Source organism: Plodia interpunctella, chromosome 21 (assembly GCF_027563975.2).
Source record: "Plodia interpunctella isolate USDA-ARS_2022_Savannah chromosome 21, ilPloInte3.2, whole genome shotgun sequence".
NCBI classification, from domain to species: domain Eukaryota; kingdom Metazoa; phylum Arthropoda; class Insecta; order Lepidoptera; family Pyralidae; genus Plodia; species Plodia interpunctella.
Genome location: NC_071314.1, coordinates 1,750,721 through 1,776,939, shown reverse-complemented (window position 1 = coordinate 1,776,939; position 26,219 = coordinate 1,750,721). Strand labels below are relative to the sequence as shown.

Genomic DNA, 26,219 nt, shown 5'->3' with positions numbered 1-26,219 from the left:
ATGGTTAAACTTAGATATAGGTATAACATGAGACTCGGGGTAAATAATATATCTTAGGGTAATAGATATATATTTTATTATATAAGAATAAGACCTGATAAGGTCTTAAATATTATTTATATTTGTTTTTATAATATTTATACCTATCGTAATTCGAAATATACGTTGTATTTTGTGACTCTTAGTAGGAATGCCTTAAAAAGTAGAAATTGGAAAAAGGTCTGAATTAGGTACGAATGTGTTGTGTGCCAGCGCAAACGAATTAAGTTTAATGATATATCAACATGAGGAACACGTTACATAGGTTGTATGTCTTCGGCTAGGCAGACCTGTTTTTTATCATCCCGGCTAGTTCTAGGTTTCTTCGGTTACGGATGGTTAAACCCAATCTTAGGTAAGTTTATGAATAGTCGATAAATGTGATAATATGTAAATTAGTGTGTGTAGTTAATAACATTTTTAACATGTGTATAATATCAAAGGTCACACAACACAACTCCTTTCTAAATATTCGCTAGTAAAAATAGAATTGATATATATTTTTACTAGCAAATAGGGTAGGTACTTATTTTTTCCCGATATTCCCATGAGAACGAAACTCAGGAACCAGCTAGTGTTACAATAAATATACTTATGAATTAGAAAGAAAGAGAAATAATGGAAACCAATCACGTTGTTTGTACTCACAGTTAAATTAAACGTCATGCTCGCGTAATTACTTGTACTGCCGTAATTATATCTTCATTGCCAACTAGTAATGCGTGTGCGCACCCTTGCATATCCTGAAACACGCGCTAAATATATCCATCTCGCTCACTCGCTGCCTCTAAATCTTCTGTCTTATTCTACCGGCTATCTTAAACTTGACCTAAGATTATGGCTATGATACTTTTGTCATTCTTAAATCGAGAAGCGCGGGAGTCGCGCGTCGCGTAGACAACAGTTTTTTTAACCACCAAACATGGTAGGTGCACCTTTGGTTAATTAATTGTGAATTGTGTTTATAATTGTGGAAAAATCTAGTGTTATTGTGGTTGTTATAGTGATTTGTGCATCATAACTTAATGATAAGGACCGGTTTGTCAACGGAAAAGGTAGACGCATCATCTTTTTTTATAAACAGGATATAATATTGTGTTAAGATTTCATGTGTTATAATATTTTTAATTTGTGCATTGTGCATTGAATTGATTTACATATTAACAACCAGTTGTTAATGCAATGTAGCCTCATCGGCCATTTTGTGTCCATTGAAGGTTCTGTTACTGTAAAAAAAACAATTAAGTACTTTAAGTAAATCCGCAAGTTTTAGGTGACGTGTAAAAATTGGTCCCAAGAACTTTACAACCTTATTCCGTTAAGAATTAAAGAGGTCTATGGTATTTAATAATAAAAAGTTAAAATGTTATCTATTCCTCTTCTTGTCTATGGTCTCTATAGTCAATCACTATAGAAACTTTACGCTGCATCAGCAGTTTTCGCTCAATATATCTCATAACTAAATCTTTTACTTTTAAAAGTATATCATTGGATGGAATAACGTGAGAAAAAATAATAGCAAAAATAAATATACGCTTAGTTAAATTACGTAGGTACTGCTTTGATACTGTTGGAAATAGTATAAAACCCAGCCGAAAGAAATAAATATATGTTTGTATCCTAATATTATAAAGGCGAAAGTCTGTCTGTCTATGCATCCATTTGGTATATATAGTTAAAGACTCCCGTTCAAACATAGGGTTTATTTTTCTTTCAAAACTCAACCCCCAATTGACTATTAATGGGGGTAAAAGTTTGTGTTCCGCTTTCGCAGAATAACTAATGCGGGCGAAGCCCCGGGAAAAAGCTAGTATTATATAATTATAACTATTGGTATTCATTCCAAAAGTTTATAACGGCACCTGCACATGTCGTTGCTATAAAAGAACAAGTTTTGTTGGGAATTATACGGCGCGCTTTTTCCTCAATTGACTTTATCAAGAATGTGGTGGTGGGTCTGTACATAATAAATTATCAATAAATTATATAACTGCATCCTTCCTTACATATTATATAAAGAAGTTCCCCTGTCGCGTATGTCTGTCTGTACGCGATAATCTCAAAAACTATCGGACGGATTTTTGTACGGTTTTCACCAATAGATAGTGTGATTCCTGAGGAAGTTTTAGGTGTACAATTTATTATGGTTTTATCTAAGTGAAGCCGGGAAGGGCCGCAAATCCTAACTAATATTTTTAATGCGAAAGTAAGTTCCTTTGTTACGTCTTCACGCTTTATCTACTCAACTAATCTTCTTGAAATTTTGCATACATGTAGTTTGAAGTGTGGAAAAGGACATAGGGACGGACGGACACTTAAAAAGACATACCTTTCATCCCGGAAAAATAACTTCCCGTGCGAAATTTACGCAGATGAAACCGCTGGCAAAAAGCTAGTAATGTACCTAATTAATTTCAAAATCGGACCTCTTCACTTGCAAATTTTGATTTGCCATGATCATTATTTAGATAATTTTATATTAATTAACACACTCTAGGTCGCTCGACGAGACACTCAAGTGTTATAACTGCTATAGCTGTAGTGTTTCCACGAAAGTGCTTTATATTAGTAGCTAGTTATCATATGATCAAACAAATCCAATAGAACAAAAGGCATGAATAGATATATCGGAAGGCATAAAGCCAGACGTCCATCGTTAGCGAAGCTAAGTTATCATACGAGGGCTGCTATTTATGTATCCGGAATAACAAAATTAAACAAACATATATTATTACATATGGTTTTATTGTTTCTCGAAGTATTCTCCGCGATGATCTATGCACTTCTGCATACGATGAAACCAATTTTCAAAGCACTTTTTCCATTCTGATTGAGGTATGTCCAAAACGTGTGTTTTGAACGCATCAACGGCCTCTTCGCGGCTCGAAAAACGTTGACCACGTAATTTATTTTTAATGTTTGGAAATAAATAAAAATCATTGGGTGCCAGGTCGGGGCTGTACGGCGGATGACCCGTCAATTCAATCTTTTGACCCTCCAAAAAATTATTTGTTTCAGCCGACTTGTGGCAGCTAGCATTGTCGTGATGAAGTATGATTCTGCGTTGTGGGTTGTTCTTTCGTATTTTTTCAAAGACTTCTGGCAAACAAATGGTGGTGTACCATTCAGAATTAACCGTCCTACTATTCTCTAGTGGCACTGTAGCTACATGTCCGTTGATACCAAAAAAACAAGCGACCATTTGCTTTAAAGTGCTTCTCGCACGAACAACTTTTGTTGGATTCGGTTCATCTTGAAAGACCCACACCGTTGACTGCTGTTTAGTTTCAGGGTCATAAGCATAGATCCAGGTTTCGTCACCTGTGTAGATATTATAAACAGCTTTTGACGTGCCACGGTTGTATTTTTTTATCATTTTCTTACACCAGTCGACACGAGCCTGTTTTTGATCTACGCTCAAGTTGTGCGGAATCCAACGCGAACAAATTTTTTTAACAATTAAATGTTCGTGTAATATCGCGTGTATACTCGTCATACTAATGCCCAGAGACGCCTCTATCTCGCGGTATGTAACATGACGATCTTGCATTACTAATTGTCGCACAGCATCAATATTTTGTTGTACCACTACCGATTTAGGACGACCCTCCTTAATTTCATCCGTGAGCATAGACCGTCCACGTTGAAATTCCTTAAACCAATAATACACAGTGGTTTTCGATGGTGCTTCATCTCCAAAAGTTAAAATCAGTTGTTCGATGCACTGTTTTTGAGTTAATCCACGCCGAAAATCATAATAAATCATCGCGCGAAAATGTTCACGAGTTAAATCCATGGCAATGAAGACAAGCTATTTTCAAAATTGGCGCCAATTGAAAAAAACAAATGACAGGGACATGAAAAATATTTATTCTCTAGCCGAAGAGTTCTATTTTCAAATGTTGTAATTACTTTTTAAATATTCTAGAATTATTGGCCAGTTCCGGATACATAAATAGCAGCCTATGTATATAGTATAATATCAGGCAACAAAAAGATGTAACCTATCAACGTAGTCAGTTTGCTGCTAAGGAATAATCAGTGTATGTGAATATGTAATATTGTGAATTAGTGTACAGTTTATGCTTTTTCTAAAATTAACCCCCAAATGACTATAAAAGGGGGTGAAAGTTTGTATGAATATCATGTCTGTTCCGCTTTCGTAGTGAAATTCACGCAGGCGCGGACAATAGCTAGTTATATTATGAACTAGATGTTGCCCGGGGCCTCGCTCCCGTGGGAATTTTGAGATAAAATATAGCATATAGTAATATTGGATAATGTCCTTTTCTAATGGTGAAAGAGTTTTTGAAATCGGTTCGGTAGTTTCGGAAATAACCCGCCTCAAACATACAAACGCTTACCTCTTTATAATAATAGTATATATTATTATATTAATAAAATAAGCTAAGATACGATTAGGCAACGGACGTTCGTCTTTACAATACGACGGCCTTTGCCTTGCAATCACTCAATTACCTACGCAATTAACTAACAATGTAACCACAAACACATTAGCTTAGACTATTCCCAGAAGATTTCCTTGCTGTTATACATAACAGTATTTGCTATAAATATAATACAAGCATTTTGAAGTTCGATAATCTAAGTCTTCTTTTTTATTGAGTGTCGATGGTAAATCTTCAAACGCTTTATTAGATACTAAATAAATGTATGATAATCTAAGTTATTTTGAGAAATATCGATCGCGATCTTTGATCATAATATACTAGATGTTGCCCGGGGCTTCGCTCTCGTGGGAATTTTGAGATAAAATATTGCCTATAGCAATCTTGGATAATGTACCTACCTATCTAATGGTGAAATAATTTTTGAAATAAGTTCGCTAGTTTTGGAGATGACCCGTCTCAAATATACAAACTCACAAACGCTTAGGTACCTCTTTATAATAATATAATAGTATAGATTTATAGTATCCAATAGAGCATGTGTGAATTTAGTGCGAGGATAGTTGAAAGTTCCTAATTGGTATTGACCAAGTAGGGACCTTTCCAAAAAACTTTTCCAAATCCGCACTCTCACTTTTACAGATTTTTTACCCCTGAAAACAAGAGGGTGTTATGAGATTCACGTTATGAAATTCACTTGTCTATCAATAGTCGATTCATTTCATTTTATTGTATCCATTATTTTAATACAGATCACATCCTTATCCTTATATTCTCTGCCGCGTCTGTCTGTCTGTACGCGATAAACACAATAACTACTCCACGAATTTTCATACGGTTTTCACCAATAGATAGTGTGATTCCTGAGGAAGGTTTTGATTTTACCCGAGGCAAGCCGGGACGAGCCGCCGACGAAGTTTGTATCGTAGCTCACTCACGTTAAGAGCTATCAGGCACCGAATTTGATCAAGTAATTAGGTGTAGCTAAGTTTGAAATATGATTTCAAATAGTCTCAATAACAGTCATGACTCATGTAAATTTTGTCAACAGTTTGAATATCTTTAGATCTTTTCTTCGCCTCCTTTCTAGCTGGTGAAAAATGTAACCCGAGTTTGTAAATCAAAAATTTTTGTATTCGACGATTTATCATTTTTTTATTTAACTAGTAAGTATTTTCAATTTGATTATAGTAATAGATAAATATAAAATTTAATTACTATCGTGAACTTGGATAGGTATCACGATGGTATAGTGTTTGGAGCCTGCAATAAAGTAGCTAACTTAGAGGGGTTATGGAAGTACATTTCGAGAATAGACAATTCTCTGAAAAATATTGTACCGAATAGTTTTGATACTCTGGTGATAGATAGGTAGGTGCCCAGGAAGTTATAGCCAAAACTGTATTGGAATGTTTCAATTTTATTTAGATTTTTTTGCTAAATTCATGGAAATTATTGTGGTCATTTAAGTTGGTTTGTATAATTCTTTTGATTTAAAAATGTTATGAATCAACGTTAATCAATGCTGCCGTTAATGACATTAGTAAATTTAACAATAGTAAATATAAAAATATAAATAGGCACTCACAGCGGCATAAATGTAATTTCTGTGAATTCATAAATATACCAACTGCATTTCTTCTCGCGCACATTGTAAAAATCGACTTAGGGAAAGGGCTAAACAGAATACTGGGGATTCACTTCAAACCGATAAGTCAATTCCACCGATAAGCCCAGAATACAAACTCATATGGCACGAGTAAGTAGGATACGAACCTGAGACCTTTCGATCCACAGGAGGGCATCTTAACCATTACACCACCTCCGCTTCAACGCCCGGAATCCAGCCTAAGAAAACAAAAAACCCTGAACAACTTTTCATCCTGGCCTTACTTTCCAGTTTCATCGGTTTCCCTAAAAAATATATACCACGTCGTCTCCACGACATAAGAGGTCTAGCTGAAGGAACCAGCAAGTCCGTGGTAATTGCCTCAACTAATGAGCAACAGTAAAAACTTGCTAGTTACCAGCCACACGGCTCCTGTAACGGCTTTAATTTAAGACCCAGTCCTGGCTACCTACACTGTGGAACAAAGAAACGGGAGCTAATAATTTATCTAAGTACTAGATACTATATATCTACCTGCACTTTAATGACAATTAGCGCGTACTTAAGACGTCACCTCTATAATTGTAACATTCCATGTAGTTGTATCCTTTTTTGTGTTTTGTATTTTGTTGTTTTTCTTTTTTGTTGGATAAATATAAAAAAACCACTGAATATTTTTACTGGGTTTAATTAGAAACAATCGTTTCATGTTGCAAATAATCAGAGATAAATTATTTGCAGAATGGCGCCGAATCATATCTCTTAAATTTTAACCACAGACTTTATAAAAAATACTAAGGAAAAGGAGTTTATTTCATTTAAATACTAACTAAATAACGAACAAATAATATTATATTCTGTAGTGTGCCACACTGTTGGTGCTCGAAATTATTGAATGAAACTAAATTCGAAAGATTAAAAGGGAATATTCAGCCCTCCCGCCCTCTTTGAATGTTTCAAAGAAGTCATCGGGTTGAACCCTACTTGGGTTCAACCCTGGTGTTGCTGCGGTGACTACTCCCAAGTCCCAACAGCTTTGTCGCTTGCTATGTACTATAAAATAAAGCGTACTCTCAGTTCTTAATACTTTTTATCAGCACTTTTTAAAATATTGAAAATGTAACGGATAAAAAAGATAATAATCTTTTTTATGAAAAAACATCTTCACTAATGACCATATCATTCAGAGATGTAGGGTGTACTTAGTTAAAAAAACAATACTTTGCCTTAATTTTTATCATAAAATATATAATAAACGTACATTTTGGCAAGTACCTACGTATATGATATATTTTTGTACCTTGTCCAGTCTATGTCAATTGTTTTTACTAGATAATAAAAACTGGAATCACAAACAATATCTGACTTTAATGTACAGTAAAGCGCACTTCAAGTTACCCTGCCTATAACTAGCTACAACGGATATAAAGCAGCGATTTGCTATGGTATGTTGATGTGGTATGGACTGTAATTTGAAATTCTACTTAACAAAAAATATGCAAAACATTTTGAATGTTGAAGCATGTTGTCAGAAGCCAAGGGAATCCCGCTAAACCGGTATAAATGCGACCACAGAAAAATATGTACCTATATATTAAATGAGATACGTGCGAATTTCAACAAACAAACACTATACTATGTACTAATAATATGATGCACGTATATCTACACAATTAGGAAAATTATTCGAAAAGAATAATAACAATAATCATTCTTATTTGGTGAAAAAATTAATAAATTGCTTTCTTAGTCCCAATTTACCCGTAAAAAAATCCTGTCTTCATTTTATGCCGGCTATGCATTATCGCAAAACAGTTCGTCGAACTTTGCTGATTTTGCATTGTTTGCGGTAAATAAAAGCAATCAACTCTGCACAGAGAGTCAGCGTCAACAACGTGGCAATGCTAGGCACTTTACCTCAAGGCAACGAATTGCCGGGACTAGCACTTTTGTGAATATTTGTACTGCATTATTTTAGTTTTTATTCAGTTTTTAGTTCATAATGTTATAAACTAGTTAAGTATATTTTTGAAATTAATGATTTCGATGTCAGAAATGAAATAAAGATATTCAGTTGCTTAAAAATTTAAATCAAACGCATCGACCGCTGTTGCTCACTATTTTGATTGGCTAAAACCTTCGAAAAAAAATTATCCATTGTGTGAGAATCTGACCGCAGCCCGCACTTTATAACACTTCATATTTAATTCGCCATGTTACTTTGCAGATTAGCGCTGTGTGCGTCCTAGTCATATCCCTGGTGGGGCTGACCCTGGAGCAGAACAGTGCCCCGCTGTCCCCGTGCCCTAACGTGTTCAGCTACGAACCGCCGGGCACGGAGCCGGGCCGGTGGTACGGCGTCGTTAACCTGTCCACAGACAGCATCCTACACTCCTTGTGGCTCAACATTGTACTGGACAGCAAGGCTGACATACTCGGCGTGAGTTTCTGTCGCTTGGTTTCATTTTTTATTTATTTTATTACTAGCATTTGTCCGCGGATTAGCCCGCTTTCATTTGTGGCTACGTCCGCTCATAATTTATTATTTTCAATATCTCGGGTTCTAAGCAACGTATCGCGATGAAACCTATACCAGATTTTGAGTAAGGCCATCAGATTCAAACTCAAAATATGCATTTATCAAAATGATTTTATTTTTTCGGATCATTTTGACGCTAACTGTACCACCATACATCAAGATATTTCAATTTGCCATGTATTCATTCATTGCCATAATAATATCACATAGGTATATCCACATCCTATTATAATAAACTTACTATCGTACTTATATCTATCTATTATAAATCCTTATCCAATAAGCTATGTCTATCTCACTCAACTGATTGAGATTGCCTTGACTTGATCTCTGAGTCTGTAATCAGTAATTGGATTTCAGTATTTCCAAGAAGATAGCCCTAATATATGCCTGAATAAACATTTCACGTACCTCTTCAGCGAAATAATAATAATTGCTCTTTTGCCACAAATAGTTCCCTGAACTGAAGTTCATTTCGAAATCGATTTGCTTTCAATGTGATGAGTCCTCTAGAATAGAGCTTATAAAGAATTCACGAGATAGTGAAGAAGTATACTTGGTCAACTTCTCTCTTCTTACTTTAAGTAAATACAGTTTTCCAAAAAAAATAAACTTACGTCCATCTATCGTCAAGAATTTTGCACATAATTATTTTGTACTTATTAGAAAATTCCAACGCTTACCAAATTAATTTTACTCCCGCAGAACTGGGTCGGTGACGTCTCAACAACGGACAATATCGATTTCAAAATCGAAAACACAAAGATGAAAATCCATCCCGGTCCAGCCGTGGCCGTACGCTTCTTCGTTCAATACAGTCCACTGAACCCTCCAGTTCCTAAACTAAAAGCCATTAGATTAAACGGAAGAGAAATTTGTAATTCCGATGCGCCTGTTCCAGTACAAGTGTATGACAATGAAGACATACAAAGTAGACCAGAAAGTAGCACTTACAGAGCTACTTCTCGTCAGACGGATAGGCCAAGACCAAACCAAGGTTCGAGGCCTGGAGACTCGAGACCTGTAGACTCGAGACCTGGAGACTCGAGGCCAACCGATGTACGACCAATAGATACATATAGCAGACCAACGAGTAGGCCAAGTGGCATTAGGCCTCAGGACGAGGTGACAACGAGGCCCGTGCAAGGGACGCCTGCGCAAGACGGGCCGGTTTACGTGCGTCCGCCACAAGATGCTGTTCCTTCTAAGATGTGAGTAAAGCATGTTCTTTAATATTGCTTTTACATTTTGCATTGTGATTTGTATTATGTTTTTATACTGTACTTATTTTAATAATATATTCAAAATGTATTTATTTATTTATTTATTTACGTAAAGCAAAGTAGTGACTAGTTAGTGTAATTACAAAGGACCTAGTCTGAAAATAGAAATCTGTCATTTCATTACGATTCACCTCACAATTACTCCCTGCAACTAATGAGTGGTATCTGTCGAATCGCATCGGTTCCATTAGAGACTATACGCTCTAAATTAAAGCAACATTTAATAATTTATTATCAGGTGCGATTCGAATAGTACCTAAGGAAAATAATTCTGCCTGTTCCTTTCTTGTTATCACAAACTGTTAAAATAAATAAACTTTTATTTGTTTCTCCTAGAGCACCTCGACTACCTGCATACTTAGTTACTTGTAAAAGTCTATTGGTTTTGAAAAATCTAAATCTTTACAACAATGAATTATTTAACAAACTTTTATATTTAACTTGCAATGTTACTATAACTTGCAACTCAATTTGAAGCAGATATCTTAAACTGATTGAGCTGAAATTCACGCATTGAAGGTAATAAGATCTCTTTGACAAAAATAAAAGCTTGTGTCAAAAATGTTAGATAAGTTTTTTTAAAACGATTTAAAAAACTTATCTAACAAACAACTTGTTGTTTAGCTTAATCATACTAAAATTCCTAAACAACTCCCTACGTCATGGCTTGTCTAATTGCGAAGTAAACTATTAATTATGGGTATTTCATTGTAATAATGATATCTACTGTTTTTCCGCTTCTAATGATACTTTAATGATCTTGTATGCCATTTTTTATATCTGTCTTCTCAGAGAAACGTACAAAATTTAAAAACAAGCCAAATGTATAGATACAAAAACAGTTTTTTGGCATTTCTGTTTTTATGACCTACCTATCTGTGGTCGGTGGTCATCATGCCAAACTACTTACTACATACTAGCACCCGAATTCGATACAATATCGTTAAGATAATTCGATAAGTTTTTTCCTATATGTATAGGTATAGCCGAATTTATGCAGGATACATCTAGATTTAGCCGGCTAAACCTAGACACAGCCGCACTTCGAGGTTTAGCCGTCACATAAGTGTATAAGTACATACATACAAAACCTAAGACGAACTTACTTAGGTAACATTAATATCGTTGAGTTAGATCCCGTAAAACAACTATTTATTTTATATTTATGCTACGAGTTTACATAAACAGAAGATATTACACTGATTACACCTAGCAAGTACGCATTAGCATTGCGCAAAAAATTGTACTTAACTAAATCAAGAAAAAATATATTATGTGTTACTAATTCTGACTGTTTACTTAAATATAAATAGTTTGGGATTATTTATCTGCCTCTACTTACGACTAAAATCCTAAACATTTACAAAAGTAACTAAATGTTCAATCAATTAATTTCAAGTTAAATGAATTACTGAACGTCTAACGGCATTTGGATCAACATTTTAGAGATAACTCTCGGTATTTAAATGGGTTACTTGAATTGTTTTCCTCTTGTTTATTTGATACCCTCTTCTATCAGATGTCAGTAAATAAAATTATCTTTCTCAATTGGGTATGTAGTGAATGAATTAAATATTGACGCGTATTTATGTAACTGAATCTCTTCACAATTGACTCTTCATAATTCTATATGTAAAGCAAAATATACACTATCTTGATTCCAAAACCATTTCGATAGCTTAGTAAACTATATTTTACAATTAAAAGTCCAGAAGAACACCTGATTAAATATATTTTTAACATTAAAGAAAAAAATATTCACGTATAGCCTTCTATACGTTTTCCATTGAAGGTTATATATAGACCTTCAATGACCTCTAAAAAGTAGCCTGAATGCATTCGTTTTCAAGTCCTGCCAAAAAAAAAAGTCAATGTGTCAAAAACTGACACAAATAAAACAGAATGACATCTAACCTCTCTTGTTGTTTATTGCCTGTTGCCGTTGTTTGTTTGTTTGTTTGTTTGTTTGTTGCTATTGTACGATTAAGTTTACCTCTGAATTTGACCTTGCTTACCCCCCCTGGACTGACTGATACTTATCTCACACGTTGACTACTGCTTTTTGCAGTCTTCTTTTTATCTTCTTTTTAGTTCTTTTCAGTTCTTTTTATCTTCTTTTTATAGTTTTATTTACTAAAAATAAACACTTTTTGTCGACTGTTCGTAGCACTATTTCCACAAGTCGGAAAAAGTATTTAGCATTGAGCGTCTTTGACCGGTTCATTTTTATAGCATCTCGTGGTCCCGTTCCCAAATCAAGCAATTCACAGAACAAACAAAAGTACTCAAGTTCCCTTAATAATTTTATCAAAATCAAAATGTTGATTTGATCTTCAAACAAATGTCAATGTCATTCCGCCTCCATTGATTTTTTTTCTTGTAGGCAGGCAGTGAGGCTGTCACAAGTTCTGAACTACTTTTCACGAATACGATTAAAAAAATATCTAAAACGAATAATTAAAAAAACACCCAAATTAGTTTCTTAAATTAGATTATTCTTTAAGAAAAAGTACTAAAATGTACTTTACATACCGAATTGAAGACATAATTTTTATTTGACACATTATATACCTACGTATGCCAAATTACGAAAAAAATATTAACTAGAAAACCGTAATACAAACTACAGATCACTCATAATTTATTTTTCTCTTTGTTGATCTTAAAACTCACAATGATACTCGTATTTGTATTGTATTTTCCGACATTCGTCATTATAATATCGGTAACATTATAATGTTACCGAGATTATAATGACGGAGCGCTATAGCGCTCCGTTTCGCGTTGCGCTTTACATCTAATGACCGATATACCTAATCTGCTTGTATCATAATCTACTATATTCTATGAGTATATGTATATCAACTGTATTCTCTCTTACTTTCTACCTTTGCACAAAAAGTTTTCTTTGCTTGCGTTACATACATATAATATAGCTATTGTTAGTACCCTAATGCCCATATTTCTTCTTAGGTACAGTTAAGTATTTAACTGCATGCACATCTATGGTGGTTGGCAAGAAACTCCCACTAACAGATCGGTTCGGTTGGTTGATTGAATTGTTTCTAATTATCAATTTTGAGACAGGGATATTTGCCACGATTTATTAAAAATAATACGATTTCTATTTATTTCTATGCATATATTTGAATATAACGACAAAAACTTAGGTAGTCGGAATATTTTTCTAAGCATTAGACGTGCGTCTTTAAAAAATTCTCACATACTTAACTAACAATCTAATAAATTGGTTTATCAACAACGGTGGACTAAAATGGACTAGAATAATGGTAATTATTATTTTAAATCTTCAATTACAGCATCTGTAAAATGATAGGAATCGAAGATAATTTGTCATTTAATAGCGTCCAGTGGGTCAATCGCAATTATTTATTTATCAATCATAACCTTGATTGATCTTAAAAATATCGCTCGGGAATGATCAGCCTGCGTTCCCGTTTGATCCACTTGAAAATTTGTCTGTTCCACATTACCCTATTAAGCTATCGCCGTTTGTAAGGATTTATCAAATATACCTAAGTAGTTCCTTCATTCCAATTCGGCAAGAAGCAAAAATAAGGTGTCTAAATTATGATCAAGCGCATGTGACGTTGCGCGAGATGAGGTACCTTTTACGACGACGTATTATGCGCATCTTTAATAAAAACGAGCAAATAACGTCATCTAACAAAAATGTGCGCAATACGATTGGTTCGATGCGTCTCACTTCGAATCGATTCGACGGTGAGAAGTGAAATGAAAGCGACATCCTTTTCTCGTGAAACAAATAAACCCAGTTAATCGTAAAAAAGTAATTGCATACTATATGCTAATATATGACTTCACCATCTGAGCCTTTGTGTTTCCCGGTTACATGCCATAATCATGGAGCGTCGGCGCCCAGGATCTGCTTTCCTACTTTTCCGTCTCCACTTCGCACGGTCGTCGGCACCGCTAGTAGTCAGACCATAAAATATGTATTATTATATAGCAAAACATAGCTTAAAGTGTGTTTTAACTTTTTTATGAATAACACTAACATCCAAGACGGTATCGCCACAGGCAAGAATCAATATGCATTAAATCTGTTATCCCAAAAACATTATACTAAATCCACCGACGTCACACATACGCGATAAGAAACAATATTATTGTAACCAGGCATATATCCCAATGATAATATTGTGGTTTTTGCTCCAGCGAGAATGACCCTCCGCGCAATCATATCAACCAACCGAGCTACCACACCCCGTCTCCGCCCTTCCGAACCACCACCACTGTCCGGAACGACCCTGAGGACTTCGATGATCCCAGGTAAGGGTCCAAGTATATCCTATTCCTAACTAATACTATAAATGTAAAGGCAAGTTTGTTTGTCACCTTTTCACGCTGTATCTGCTCAATAAATATTCTTGAAATTTTGCATAAATGCAGTTTGAAGTACGGAGAAGCCGCAGACAAAGGCTTCGCTCCCGTGGGAATTTCATGATAAAAAGTACTCTATGTGTTATTCCAGGTTAGGTATATTCCACCCGTGTACCAAATTTCATAATAGTTTTTCTGTACCTATAAATTTCTATTTGAAGGTATGTAACTACATAAAAAATTATCTATCTATCTAACTATAAGCAAACACTCATAGCCTTATGTTTTATTTAGATTTTAGATCATATAATACTTTCTAAATGTTAATCATTAGATTTGTGCTTATCTTTTTCTACACAACTGTGATACTCTTTAATTTTAAATGTTAGTGGAATGCTTTGTCACAACTTCTCTTTTCTATTATCTTTTCTCTATACTATCTCTCATATTATTCTATGATGTGCACTTTCAAGTAAATTTTTCACCAGAGCAAGTTTTCCCCGCGATATGTTTATTTACGGGAATATAATATGGTGTTGGTCTCAGTTTTGAACTAAATTCTGACATAATCCCATAACAGAGCTCCAGTTCTATTTATTCTATGGGTTTTACTGTTACCCAATGTATTTTTTCATAACCTCATTGTCCCAAGGCTGGGCAAAGGCGGTCATCACTCTATCTCGTCTTCCTCTCATTCGGTAGCCATCTTGATCATTGCCACAAAATCCCAGCGCACACATAATCAGCATTTTATATCCCTAGATTTTTAAAAAGAAGTCGTATTACGTCTTTTTGTATGAACGCGATATACTCAAAAGCAACCGGATTTTGGTACGGTTTTCATCAATTGTTAGTATGATTCCTGAGGAAGATTTTAAAGAGAAAGAGGCCGCTATCAGATCTCTTTAAAGTAGCCTTTCTGTATGATGATAGTGTAATCAATACTTTCTTCAGCAGACCAGTAGACCCATCAGAGTACTTCGGCGGTGGACAGCCTACCATCGTGGTTCCTCCAAGTGGCAGTAACACGCAGCCACATTATGACAGGGATGTTCAGCAAAATGTAAGTTTTGTTTATTAACTGTCAACTGACACTATTTTAATGAGTTTCTTTCGGCATTTCTTGTCATAATTAGTCTTTCCGAAATGCCAGTAGTTTTGTATCTTTTTGACAAATATGTATGTCACATAATTATATTTAGGTATAACAACATAGTCGTATGAGACGTCTCAGGTTTTACAATGGCGAGAGGTCATGTCCAATGATCTTCAGAATTTAGCTCAGAATTGTAGTATAATTTCTTATTTATGTATGTCACTGTTACAAATTTCACAAATGTTTGCCGTCCGTTATTTTGACCAGTCTGACCGCTACCCCATTTTAATTTGCATCCGGTTTTTTGAAATCGAAATCTTAATGACACCGAAATAACTATGAAGCGAAATTAAGTGTCCGCTATTCATAGTGATTAACAAATCAATACATAGTACCTATAAAACAAAGTCGCTTCCCGATGTGTGTCCTTATCGTCCCTATATATTTGAAATTCATATATATTTTGATGCCATGAGTAAGTTTAAGTGTGTAATTTGTTATGGTTTTACCCGAGCGACGCCGGGCTAGCCGCTAGTTATAAATAAATTATGCATGCAATGTATGTATTGAAAACAATTATAATTTACTTACATAATTCAAAGTCTATAAATAAACAGAAGGGGCCTACAATTAAAGCATTCTGCCGTCTATTTTAATCATCCCACGAACTTTGTTATAATTGCCTTAGAACAAGAGATATTGTAAAATCACACTTTAATTTATAATAGAACTAGCAAGAAACCTTTAAATTATCAGTTCTCTACTATATTATGCATAAACCTTATTTTTATTAAAAAAAAAACTCGTATCAAAATCCATTGCGTAGTTTTAAAGATCTAAGCATACATAGGGACAGACAGAGAGACAGGGGAAAGCGAAGCGGGAAACTTTATTTTGTTCTATTTAGTGATATTCTTTGAATTTCAATTAGATGCAGCGTTTGCGCACCTTCGTGACGAAAGTCTATCTAGTAAAATTTTACTATACTTAAAAAAATTAATTATTTATCTCTCAAAACATTACATATCGTTATCTATAATACATTGAGATTTTCTTATGCTTCCTTTAGAATACCTCGCTTTTCTATTCATTCATTATAAGATATACAATATTAACATACAATACAAATACAAAAATTAACTACTTCCAGGAAAAAGGGAAATTTTGATTTAAATCACTTTATAAATAAATTATAAACAATGTGCCTACGATGAACTCATTAATTTTAATTGGGTTTTTTAAGTCTTCAATCAAATCTAAATACTTATAAGGAAGGTAGAATATGATAAACAGACAACAAGGAAAACCATCTCGCAATACAAACAGATACATAATACTTAGAATGTATTAATATCAAGTTGTAACAGAAACCCGTTTGTTGTGATAATACGAAAGAATCGAGGACTTGTCCCAAAACATTTTATTGTTTTCCTCAAAAGATTTTGATTATTTTAATCACACCACAAGGTTGCACATTTACCTAAGTTATTTTATTAAAATCCGTCGAGTAGTCAAGGTTCAGTTATTTTATTAAAATCCATCGTTCCGTTAAAGCTGATATGCGTGCCAATGGACTGACAACTAGGGATGCCGACGGCCGTGACAAAGTGGAGACGAAAATGTAGGAGAGCGGACCCTGGGAATGCTCAACGGCTAAGGAAGGAACCAGGAAAACACTCAGATCAGAGAGAGAGAGGTTTTATTAAACACCGGCATATACCGGGAGGTGACTTACGGCCGCCATTTGAACTGAATTTCACGGCCAGTTGTGAAAAAGGGAATTTTAAATATTTCTTGGCAATTAATAAGACCCATTCATATCCTCCCGTGTATGTAGTACCTATGAGACGATCGAGGGACACAACCTTGACAACTGATAGCAACAATGTTAACGTCAAGGAGGCAGACGGTTGCAAAACCAGCTATATCAAAAATTTAAAATTTTAAAATTTACATCTTACGCTGACTTCGGACTTTGCGGCGTCACAGCCGTGAATGAATATGAATACAGAGGAGTTTGACGTACCTTTGTATCATTGAGGTAATCAATCCTTACTAATATTAATTAATTATAATTGCCGCTACAAACAAAAGTGTGTTTGTTTATCCCTTCTGTCACGTCACAGTAGAGCATTATATTGAAGTGGTATTTGGTGTGGAAGTGGTTGAAGAACTGGACAGTCAGATAGACCGTGAGTTAATCTGATATATCCTCTGCCTTATCCATGGGAAATAAGCGGGTGAATATTACGAGCGTTTAAAACTCTGCCGCGTGCTGTCATTAGTGTTTATTAAATTGTACCATACACAGTAAACAATTTAATTATCCTATTTTATAAATAAGTAAAGTACTGGCACAATGTGAATTTTATAAATGATTAATTTTAAACAAATTATTCTTTATTTTAAAAAAATGTGATGCGATACTAATGAAACGCTACACGCCGCGTACAAACTGTCGTGAAATTCACCCAGGTATACTTGTTTCCTTGGTTTGTCAATAATTGCTACAATTATGATCAAAATCAAAAATCAAAATCAAATTACTTATTCAGAAATGAGGCCTTCACAGGCACTTTTTCACGTCATATTCAGGGTGATAGTCTACATAGAAGCTAATAAAACAATATGTTATGTTACAGGAATGCGGCAAAGTGGTGAAACAGAATCCCAATCCCAATGCGCTGGTCATAAACGGAGCCCCGACATACGAGGGCGAGTGGCCTTGGCAGATTGCGTTATACCAGACTCAGGTAATACCATAAGTATATAGCTGCAGTACAGGAGACGTAACCCTGTGGACCCAGTTCAATCGAACATCACTCGGATTTTTTAAATGTAAATTTGATAATTGATGGTGCAATGCCGACTGCCGTCACGTCAGTCACAACCTCCTTTCTATTATTTTCCATTCAATACTTCTATGAAAATGTATTGTAGTTACTTCGAATTTATACATTTTTTATATAAACCAGCAATACACTTCTGTTACCGTAATAGTGCGTCGTCTATTCGTCATTTAGCACATCGTACTTTTTTCTATACCTATCGATAATAAACCTAGCGTTTTTCCCCACGGGAACATTTATTTATCCGGGATGAATTCAATTCGATGAAAAAAATAACTATTCCCGTCGGGAAATTTACGCAGGCGAAGCCGCGGCCAAAAGCTAATAAGTTTAAATGACATGACAATGTAACTTCAGACTATAGATTACAAGTACATCTGTGGCGGGACGCTGGTGTCCCACCGACACGTCATCACGGCGGCCCACTGCGTCACCCTGAAGAACAGGAATCGTGTGGTCAACAAGGGGACCCTCACGGTGTACCTCGGGAAACACAACCTCAGGACATCCACTACTGGCGTCGAGATCAGAGCTGTATGTGTAATTGCATAAAAAATTTTTTTTCATATATGGTCCAACCAAATTTGCGTAATCAAATAAACATACCAAGAAACCACAGATATAAAAATGGTTGCCTGTAAAGTCGGTTTTACGGGCGAAGATTTTACGCGACAACGTCTTTTTACGCGCGCGGCAGACCGATCATAGTTGAGTGGGAGAGAGACGCAAGGCATTCGGCGGGCCTCTCTCTCGTTCGGTGACTCATCGTAACGTTACCGGGCGTTACACTTTTTCATAAGTGACTCCCAGCCGCAACCTAATTTAAGACGTTGTCACGTCAATAAGAACATTACTCTTATATCTGTGCTAGAAACATAATAACATAACATACCTACGGTAAGTAGGTAAAAATATTTTTGCAACCAATTGAGAAACTCTCCCTTTTTACAAGATTGCAATGTATGTAAGTATGTATGTTCGGGTGGTATCTTGTAATTCATTTTCGATGCAGATATCTTCAACCGTTTGAGTTGAATTTTTGTACACATGTTTAGTTTGGATGACAATGCATTAGGTACGTTTTGTGATTTTTTTTGTCACACATTGAATTGAATGCAATAAAATCTCTCTGACAACAATAAAAGCTTGTGTCAAAAACATCATTTTAGTAAATCACTTATTTTTGAAGTCGGATTAAATAATACTTATAAATAAAATAGGTGAAAAAGGTATAATTTATTTACCCTAGCAAAGCTGGGAAGTCCTTAGATATTATAAAACATAGTCCTCTGCCGCGTCTGTCTGTCTGTCGGTCTGTCTGTCTATTCGCGATAAACACAAAACCTACTGTACGGATTTTCATACTGTTTTCACCAATAGATAGTGTGTTTCCTTAGGATTGTTTAGGTATATAATTTATTGTGTTTTTACCCGAGCAAAGTCGGGACGGGATTAGAAAAGTTCAAAAACTAATGTTAAGTAAATACATTCGTTTTTTAACTTTTCTAATTTATTCCTATACTTCATTACTATAAGCTGCTTCCACATCTCCGCTCACGTAAATGTCGTTAAACTTCATAAAAGTAATGTCTCCTAGAGGATGAATTAAAATAGAGAGTTTACGAAGTTTTATTGCACAACTAAGGTACGTAAACTTGTGTAAACTTTCAAAACTTTAATCTTTTTAGAAATCCTTGCGCTCGACACAGATTGTTTTAAACTAAGTATAATTAGCTAGTTAAGTAGGGTGGCATCTGAGACAAAGAGCATCCTTGACAAATGCAAGCTTCCAAGTTCTATATGTATAAAGTACTAGCTGCGCCGTGGGGCTTCGCTCCCGTGGGAATTTCTGGATAAAAACCCTATTCCACGCCATATTCTAGCCGTGTACCAAATTTTATAATAATCCGTCCAGTATATTTTGTGTAAAAGAGTAACAAACATGCACACACACATCCTCACAAACTTCGCATTTATTTATACATTAATATGTATAAATAAATGCGAAGTTTGTTTCTAGCCTTTTAAGAATCTTTCATCCTAATATGATAGTAAAGGCAAAACATTATGCTAATTTGACATTTTGCTTATATGCCGTTTTGATTTTTAACAGATATTTGGGTAGGCAGGACGAGCAGTGAAACACACGAGTAACCGCTATTCGTTTATTTGCAGACTGATCTTAAAAACAAGCGACAATGACAGTTCTTAGCGTATACCAACATTACAATATATATCACAATTTTAAGGCATCTAGCTAAAAGGGTGTCCTTCCGATACGTATAGGGTAATTTATATGTATGAAGCAAACTACCATCAGCTGCTAATAAAACCATATTAACTATTTAGTCTTATTTGCGCTTCGTTGGCTAATCCGTAAGCGGCTATACGTAAAACATTTTTTGTCAAAAACCGGCCTCTTCAATTAACTACTTCTTTAGAAGCTGTCTTCATTATCATGACAGCGTCATGGATTCCTATTGATCACACAAAGCATATAACTGAGCTGATATCCAATTCGGCACCATCTCATTGGTTTGTTTGTTTGAAATTACTTTATTGCGTATGCCCAGCAGTGGGGTAACGGAGGGCTGCAAATGATTATGATCAACTTTATTTCATCAGGTACGGAACACATAATACACAAGAAACAGAAAAAGCGCTTGCAACGACGGACTTATCCAAAGAATCTATATAAAAATGTTCATTTTTTCCTCATGAAGGTCTACTTTCTACTAATAAAACACCTTTTTCCAGGTGGAAGACGTCATCACGCACCCGCAGTACAACGCGAGCAGTTTCAGCCGCGATCTGGCTGTGTTGGTCCTTCGCGATCCGGTGCAATACTCTGACTGGGTGCGCCCCGTGTGCCTCTGGCCCGAGAACCTGGTGGATATCAGCAATATCATCGACAAAAAAGGATCGGTAGGTTGACTAATAGATGCTGTTTACACAATTACATTTATGGGTATCCTCACATGTCCTCACTGCACTGAACATTTAGAGCAACAAGTTTATTTGTTAGACAAATTAAAAAAACCCCGACTTTCAATATTAATTTCGCTACAACTTGTGAACGACTAAACAGATTTTGATTAAAAATATCAAAAAGCCATCGCATAAAAAATAGCTATATAAAAGGAACCGCGTCCAACTCGTGGATGAACTACGATGCCACGTACGCAGACAGACAGACAGACAGACACACTTAGCGGTCAAACTTATAACACCCCTCTTTTTGCGTAGGGGGTTAAATGTAGCCTATTACATTAGAATTTGAAACCAAAGAAGCCTTATACGAAGTCGCGAAGGGAAATTTTCCAGTCACCATAGCCAAAATCGGATACCTATATATAAGTAATGTTTGGTTTACAGGTAGTGGGCTGGGGTTTCGACGAGACAGGCTCCGCCACGGAGGAGCTCAACCTGGTGGAGATGCCCATTGTCAACCAGCTCACCTGCATCAAGTCGTACCCCGAATTCTTCGTCCGTTACACTTCCGAGTACACCTTCTGCGCGGGCTACAGAAATGGTACTCGTATGTAGTCTTGTCTATGGTCAATTTTCAGCGAGAAAAATTCTCTATGGTTGGTTTGGGAACATATTTCAGACTTTCCTAAATTCTTTTAATTGCTCTATACATAGAAGGTACCATAATTTTATTTATACCTTTTTTGGTTTTAATGAAGATACTTATATGATACGTATCGTTATATTGGTGTCAAATTCAAAGGGAGAATATTTCTAAATGACGGATGCCTGTTTTCGAACATACATAATACATATACCTAACAAAGCAGTGATTGTATCTACTTTTCATGCGTAGGTACACAAACATCCTCTAGAAAGAGATAGTAGAAATAACAAGTTTATTTGTTACAAATTATAAAACCCCCGACTTAAAATAGTCATTTCACTACAACTTTTGAACGGCTGAACCGATTTTCATGAAACATGGCCAAGAATACTCGGGATAAAATTATCTACGACACAAAAAAACTAAACGAAAATCGGTTCATCCGTTTGGGAGCTACGATGCCACAGACAGATACACAGACAAACACAAGCTTATAACACCCCTCTTTTTGCGTCGGGGGTTAAAAATCACATTTTGTAAGACCTAAATAATTTGTCTCCCACTTTATATACAATGTCACACTTCACGTGTACGGACCATCATGTGTTTCACTTCTTACAGGAATCTACAATAAACAAACGGGAAATGTAGAAAGTATGTCACAAAATTTGTTTAATTCATCTAACAAATCTAACTTTTGGTCTGTGGAAAATCAACTAAATACAGAACACTTTTTTCCGAAATTGTTAATATTGATGCAAAACATATAAAAAAATCCATTTTATTTTAAGGTTTTGGGTCAAATTGCGTTACAAAGTACATTCTACAGGTCCATTACTTATCTTAATTTTTATTAATAAAGAAATAGAGGATACGTACCTAAATGGTTCTATATTAATTATGTATTTCTAGTCTATATCTTACCTATTTCTATTTATATGGTGGTAGACTTGTCTTCAAATAATTATACTCTTATTTATTTAAAAAAAACTCCATACAAATAAATAAATAATAAAATAAATAAATATATTATGTCAAATCACACAGATTGAGCTAGCCCCAAAGTAAGTTCGAGACTTGTGTTATGGGATACTAACTCAACGATATTATATTTTGTAACGCATACATATATAGATAAATATCCAAGACCCGGGCCAATCAGAAAAAGATCAAATAATCGTTGAAACAAATATTATTTTATCAAAAATACAAAACACTCAAAACGTCGTTTACAACAATGAATAACATGATGTCTTTTATCTCATTTAATATTAGAGAATGCACACTGCACGGTGATGGTGATTACATAATAAAAAATAAATTTAATCATAAAAATACACTAAAACTTGGTATGGTTCAAGCAATGGTAAGGTGTAATTCCTTTTGAATACTATACTAATATACAAAATTCAAGTTTTATATTATTTATAATTTAAATTTAGCTTTATATTGGTTAACCCTTTCACGGCGAACGTATGATTAATCCGGCGAACATTTCCGTGTCCACTTCACGAGCGTCATCGTAGGTATATATCCGACCTAAATCCACTGCTCGTAAAGTGTTACACTTAAGTGTTAACCTATTTGTTGTAAATATTTATTTTAGATTCACTATAATTCAAGCTGGAGCATGACAACTGATATAGTGACGCGGTGAAAAGAGTTAACTGATGGTGCATAAACAAGCCTTCGCAAAGTAGTTTTGTCTCGTTCTTTCAGTGTCAAATATGAGAGGAAAACACGAATTTCTGATTAAATATTATTATTAAGTTGACACCAGTGACCCTTCCTCACAATGAGCCTATAAATATCCCGGCCTTCACACTATCATTTACTTTCAATATCGTAACGTGGAATCCATAAACCTTTTGGCAACTTTTATGAATTTTATGTTACATTTTTTTAAGATAGATGAACTCTTTTATTGCACATTCACAGAATAATAAGAAGTTACAGCTATATATTCACACATAAATCAACAAGATACCATACATAAATATCTAAACAATTTTACAGGTTCGTCGGTGTGCAACGGTGATAGTGGAGGCGGCATGGTGTTCAAGATCGACAACCGCTGGTACCTCCGTGGTCTGGTGTCCTTGTCTGTCTCCAGGCACAACGAGAGACGCTGCGACCCTCAACACTACATCGTCTTCACTGACATAGCCAAATTCCTACCGTGGTTAAAACAGCATTTGAGTGATTACTAGGCCACTTTGTAGTGACAACTGTCTAGTTATGAAGTAAAACAGACTTTAATGTAATAGGCCTAGAGGTCATATTTTAATATATATACAGGGTTAGTTTTGTTAGCAACCTCGCGGGACTACATGGCAGTCATTAGAAACAACGACGTTTGTTTGCTAAATAAAAAAAAAATACATTTTTGTTTATCTGTTCTAAAGCTAAGTACTCAATGTGGATCGCGAGGCGGCGGCGCTAATACGAATGTAAGGTCAGGACGAATATTAACCAAGATAAATTACAAACCATTGTTATCTAATGTATTGTGTTATATCAAACTCGTAAAACAAACATTATTGTTTACTAGCTGATGCCTGCGACTTCGTTCGCCGATCAATTTTTGGTAAGGAGTAAAAATTATTAGAGAAATTTAATTGTACTTACAGACAAATGTAACGATACCTATACATACAGAAGATGCTAATCAGACTGAAAAAGTATAATTTCTATAGTTTAGCTGAACTATTATGACTCTTGTTCAGATGTCCAGATCTTCGATTTTTATACCTCTACAGAAAATGCTCACCAGACTGAACAATTTTTGTTAAGTCGTCATTTCTATATTCCCTAATAGTTTAGCTGCACCATCATGGGTCTACATCAGGTGTTCCAGATCTTCGATTTTTATATCTCAACGCTCATTAAGCTGAATAACTTTTGTTAAGGCGTCATTTTAATATTTTCTATAGTTTAGCTGTACCATCATTGTTCTTCATCAGGTGTACCAGTTTTCAAAATAATTTACACCCTAAATGTTGCCCAGGCTCAATAGCTATATACTAACAAAAAAGTTGCCATTCAAATCCGTCCAGTAGTTCCGAAGATTACCGTGTACAAACATACAGACAAACATTTACTTTTTTTCAAATTCTCACTCTGTTGCTGTGACTCTATCGCCTAATTTTATTTTTATGTAAATTTATTTAATGTACAGGATTTTTTTTTCTACTGTTTTATTATATGTATTGATGACATTGATGATGTCCGCTGTCTAGACCAGCGGTTTGCTATATTTCAAAGTAACCCTGTATTATAGTAGCGTATTCATAAAATTATTGTGGTGATGAGCGATAGTCGTTACGGACCCAACTACGACGCGTAACGGCTGAGGAAGAAGCCGGGACCACGCTAATTAAGAGTCACAATATCAATTCCTTGCCTATATTATTTTAGTCTTATTTTACTCCAGTTACCGACTAGAATCAACGTCGCGAAAGAAGTCAACATATGAAACTATCAATAAAAGATCGGCCACGTTGTTGTTGTAAGCTAATGTAGTGCAGTGTCCAGAAAGCCTACCGCAAAACATAGCACATTATTAACGTCCACATGCTATCTCTTATAGTGCCCATATCGTGTAAAAAAAGAGACGAAACAAACATGTGGACGTGCTACGTGTTTTGTGTTTCGTGGTAGCCCCCCAGGAACTGTCTATAATTTTCTGTGGCCCGATTGTAGAAACCCAAATGTTATCATGTCATGCCGTTATGTAGATAGATACAACAACAGTACAACCACGAATACAACATATTTAGTTGTAGGATATTATTAACGTAGTTTGAAGATACATTTTATGACTATTATTAGCTAGCGGCTCTAATATTCTTTCTAATTTAGATGTCAGATGTCAGCACTGTGACAAGGTGCTATTGGGCAATAATTTGACACGAAATTGACAGCTGTTTGACAGTTCTTAAAGTGCTATCGTTTGAATTTTAAAATGTCAATGATATGAATAATATCAAGTTGAATGAAATTAAGTGACGGTTTATTGATGACGTTTAGAACAATCAAGGCCTCATATGTAATCTGTGATGCTCTCTATAACGATATACTTACTTTGAAATTAACAAATGTTAATAAATAAATAAAAAATAAAAATAAAAAGTTAGACTTGTTTCAACTTTTAATAGTAAGTTAATTATACTTATTATTTTTAATTTGTATTAAGTTTAGTCGAATAGCATAATAATTCAGAACAATATTTTTAATTCTTCGTCATTCCAACTATTTCATAGACTGAAAATATATACACATTCGGTTTAAACTGTATTTTTATTTTATATTATTTGCGCGTCCATTAAATACGTTATATATTTTTTAAACAATTATCTGATATCGAGTAATGTCGTTTGTAAAAAAAAAACAATAAAAAAACTTGCAGTTTGTCAACGTAATATGGAACGAAGCATGCTCAACATAAAATTAC

At 35.0% G+C, this 26,219-nt stretch overlaps 2 protein-coding genes across 16 annotated transcripts in view; one reads left to right on the top strand and one right to left on the bottom strand.

Annotated features, from left to right (window-relative positions):
• LOC128679503 (uncharacterized) overlaps window positions 1-2,506 on the bottom strand; it is a 21,083-nt gene extending 18,577 nt beyond the window's left edge. Inside the window, exons 1-2 of the mRNA XM_053761791.1 lie at window positions 2,369-2,506; window positions 688-782 (exon numbers count right to left, since the gene is read on the bottom strand). Of these exons, the coding sequence (XP_053617766.1) occupies window positions 688-705 (18 nt within the window). The 5' untranslated portion in view covers window positions 706-782; window positions 2,369-2,506. The remainder of the gene's footprint in view (window positions 1-687; window positions 783-2,368) is intronic.
• LOC128679499 (serine protease gd-like) lies at window positions 832-26,057 on the top strand. 15 transcript variants are annotated; one of them, XM_064436645.1, is made up of 11 exons: window positions 832-964; window positions 8,285-8,497; window positions 9,302-9,807; window positions 14,080-14,193; window positions 15,199-15,307; window positions 17,983-18,093; window positions 18,547-18,723; window positions 20,947-21,114; window positions 21,565-21,721; window positions 22,388-22,420; window positions 23,783-26,057. In XM_064436645.1, exons 1-11 carry the CDS (start codon window positions 962-964, stop codon window positions 23,974-23,976), a joined length of 1,785 nt encoding a protein of 594 aa, XP_064292715.1. In that variant the 5' UTR covers window positions 832-961; the 3' UTR covers window positions 23,977-26,057. The 15 variants fall into 15 exon arrangements, with proteins under 15 accessions (XP_064292715.1, XP_064292717.1, XP_064292721.1 ...); XM_064436646.1 differs by having other exon boundaries at window positions 833-964; window positions 15,202-15,307; XM_053761782.1 differs by having other exon boundaries at window positions 834-964; window positions 15,202-15,307; window positions 20,947-21,118; window positions 21,569-21,727.
• The last annotated feature ends 162 nt before the right edge of the window (window positions 26,058-26,219 follow it).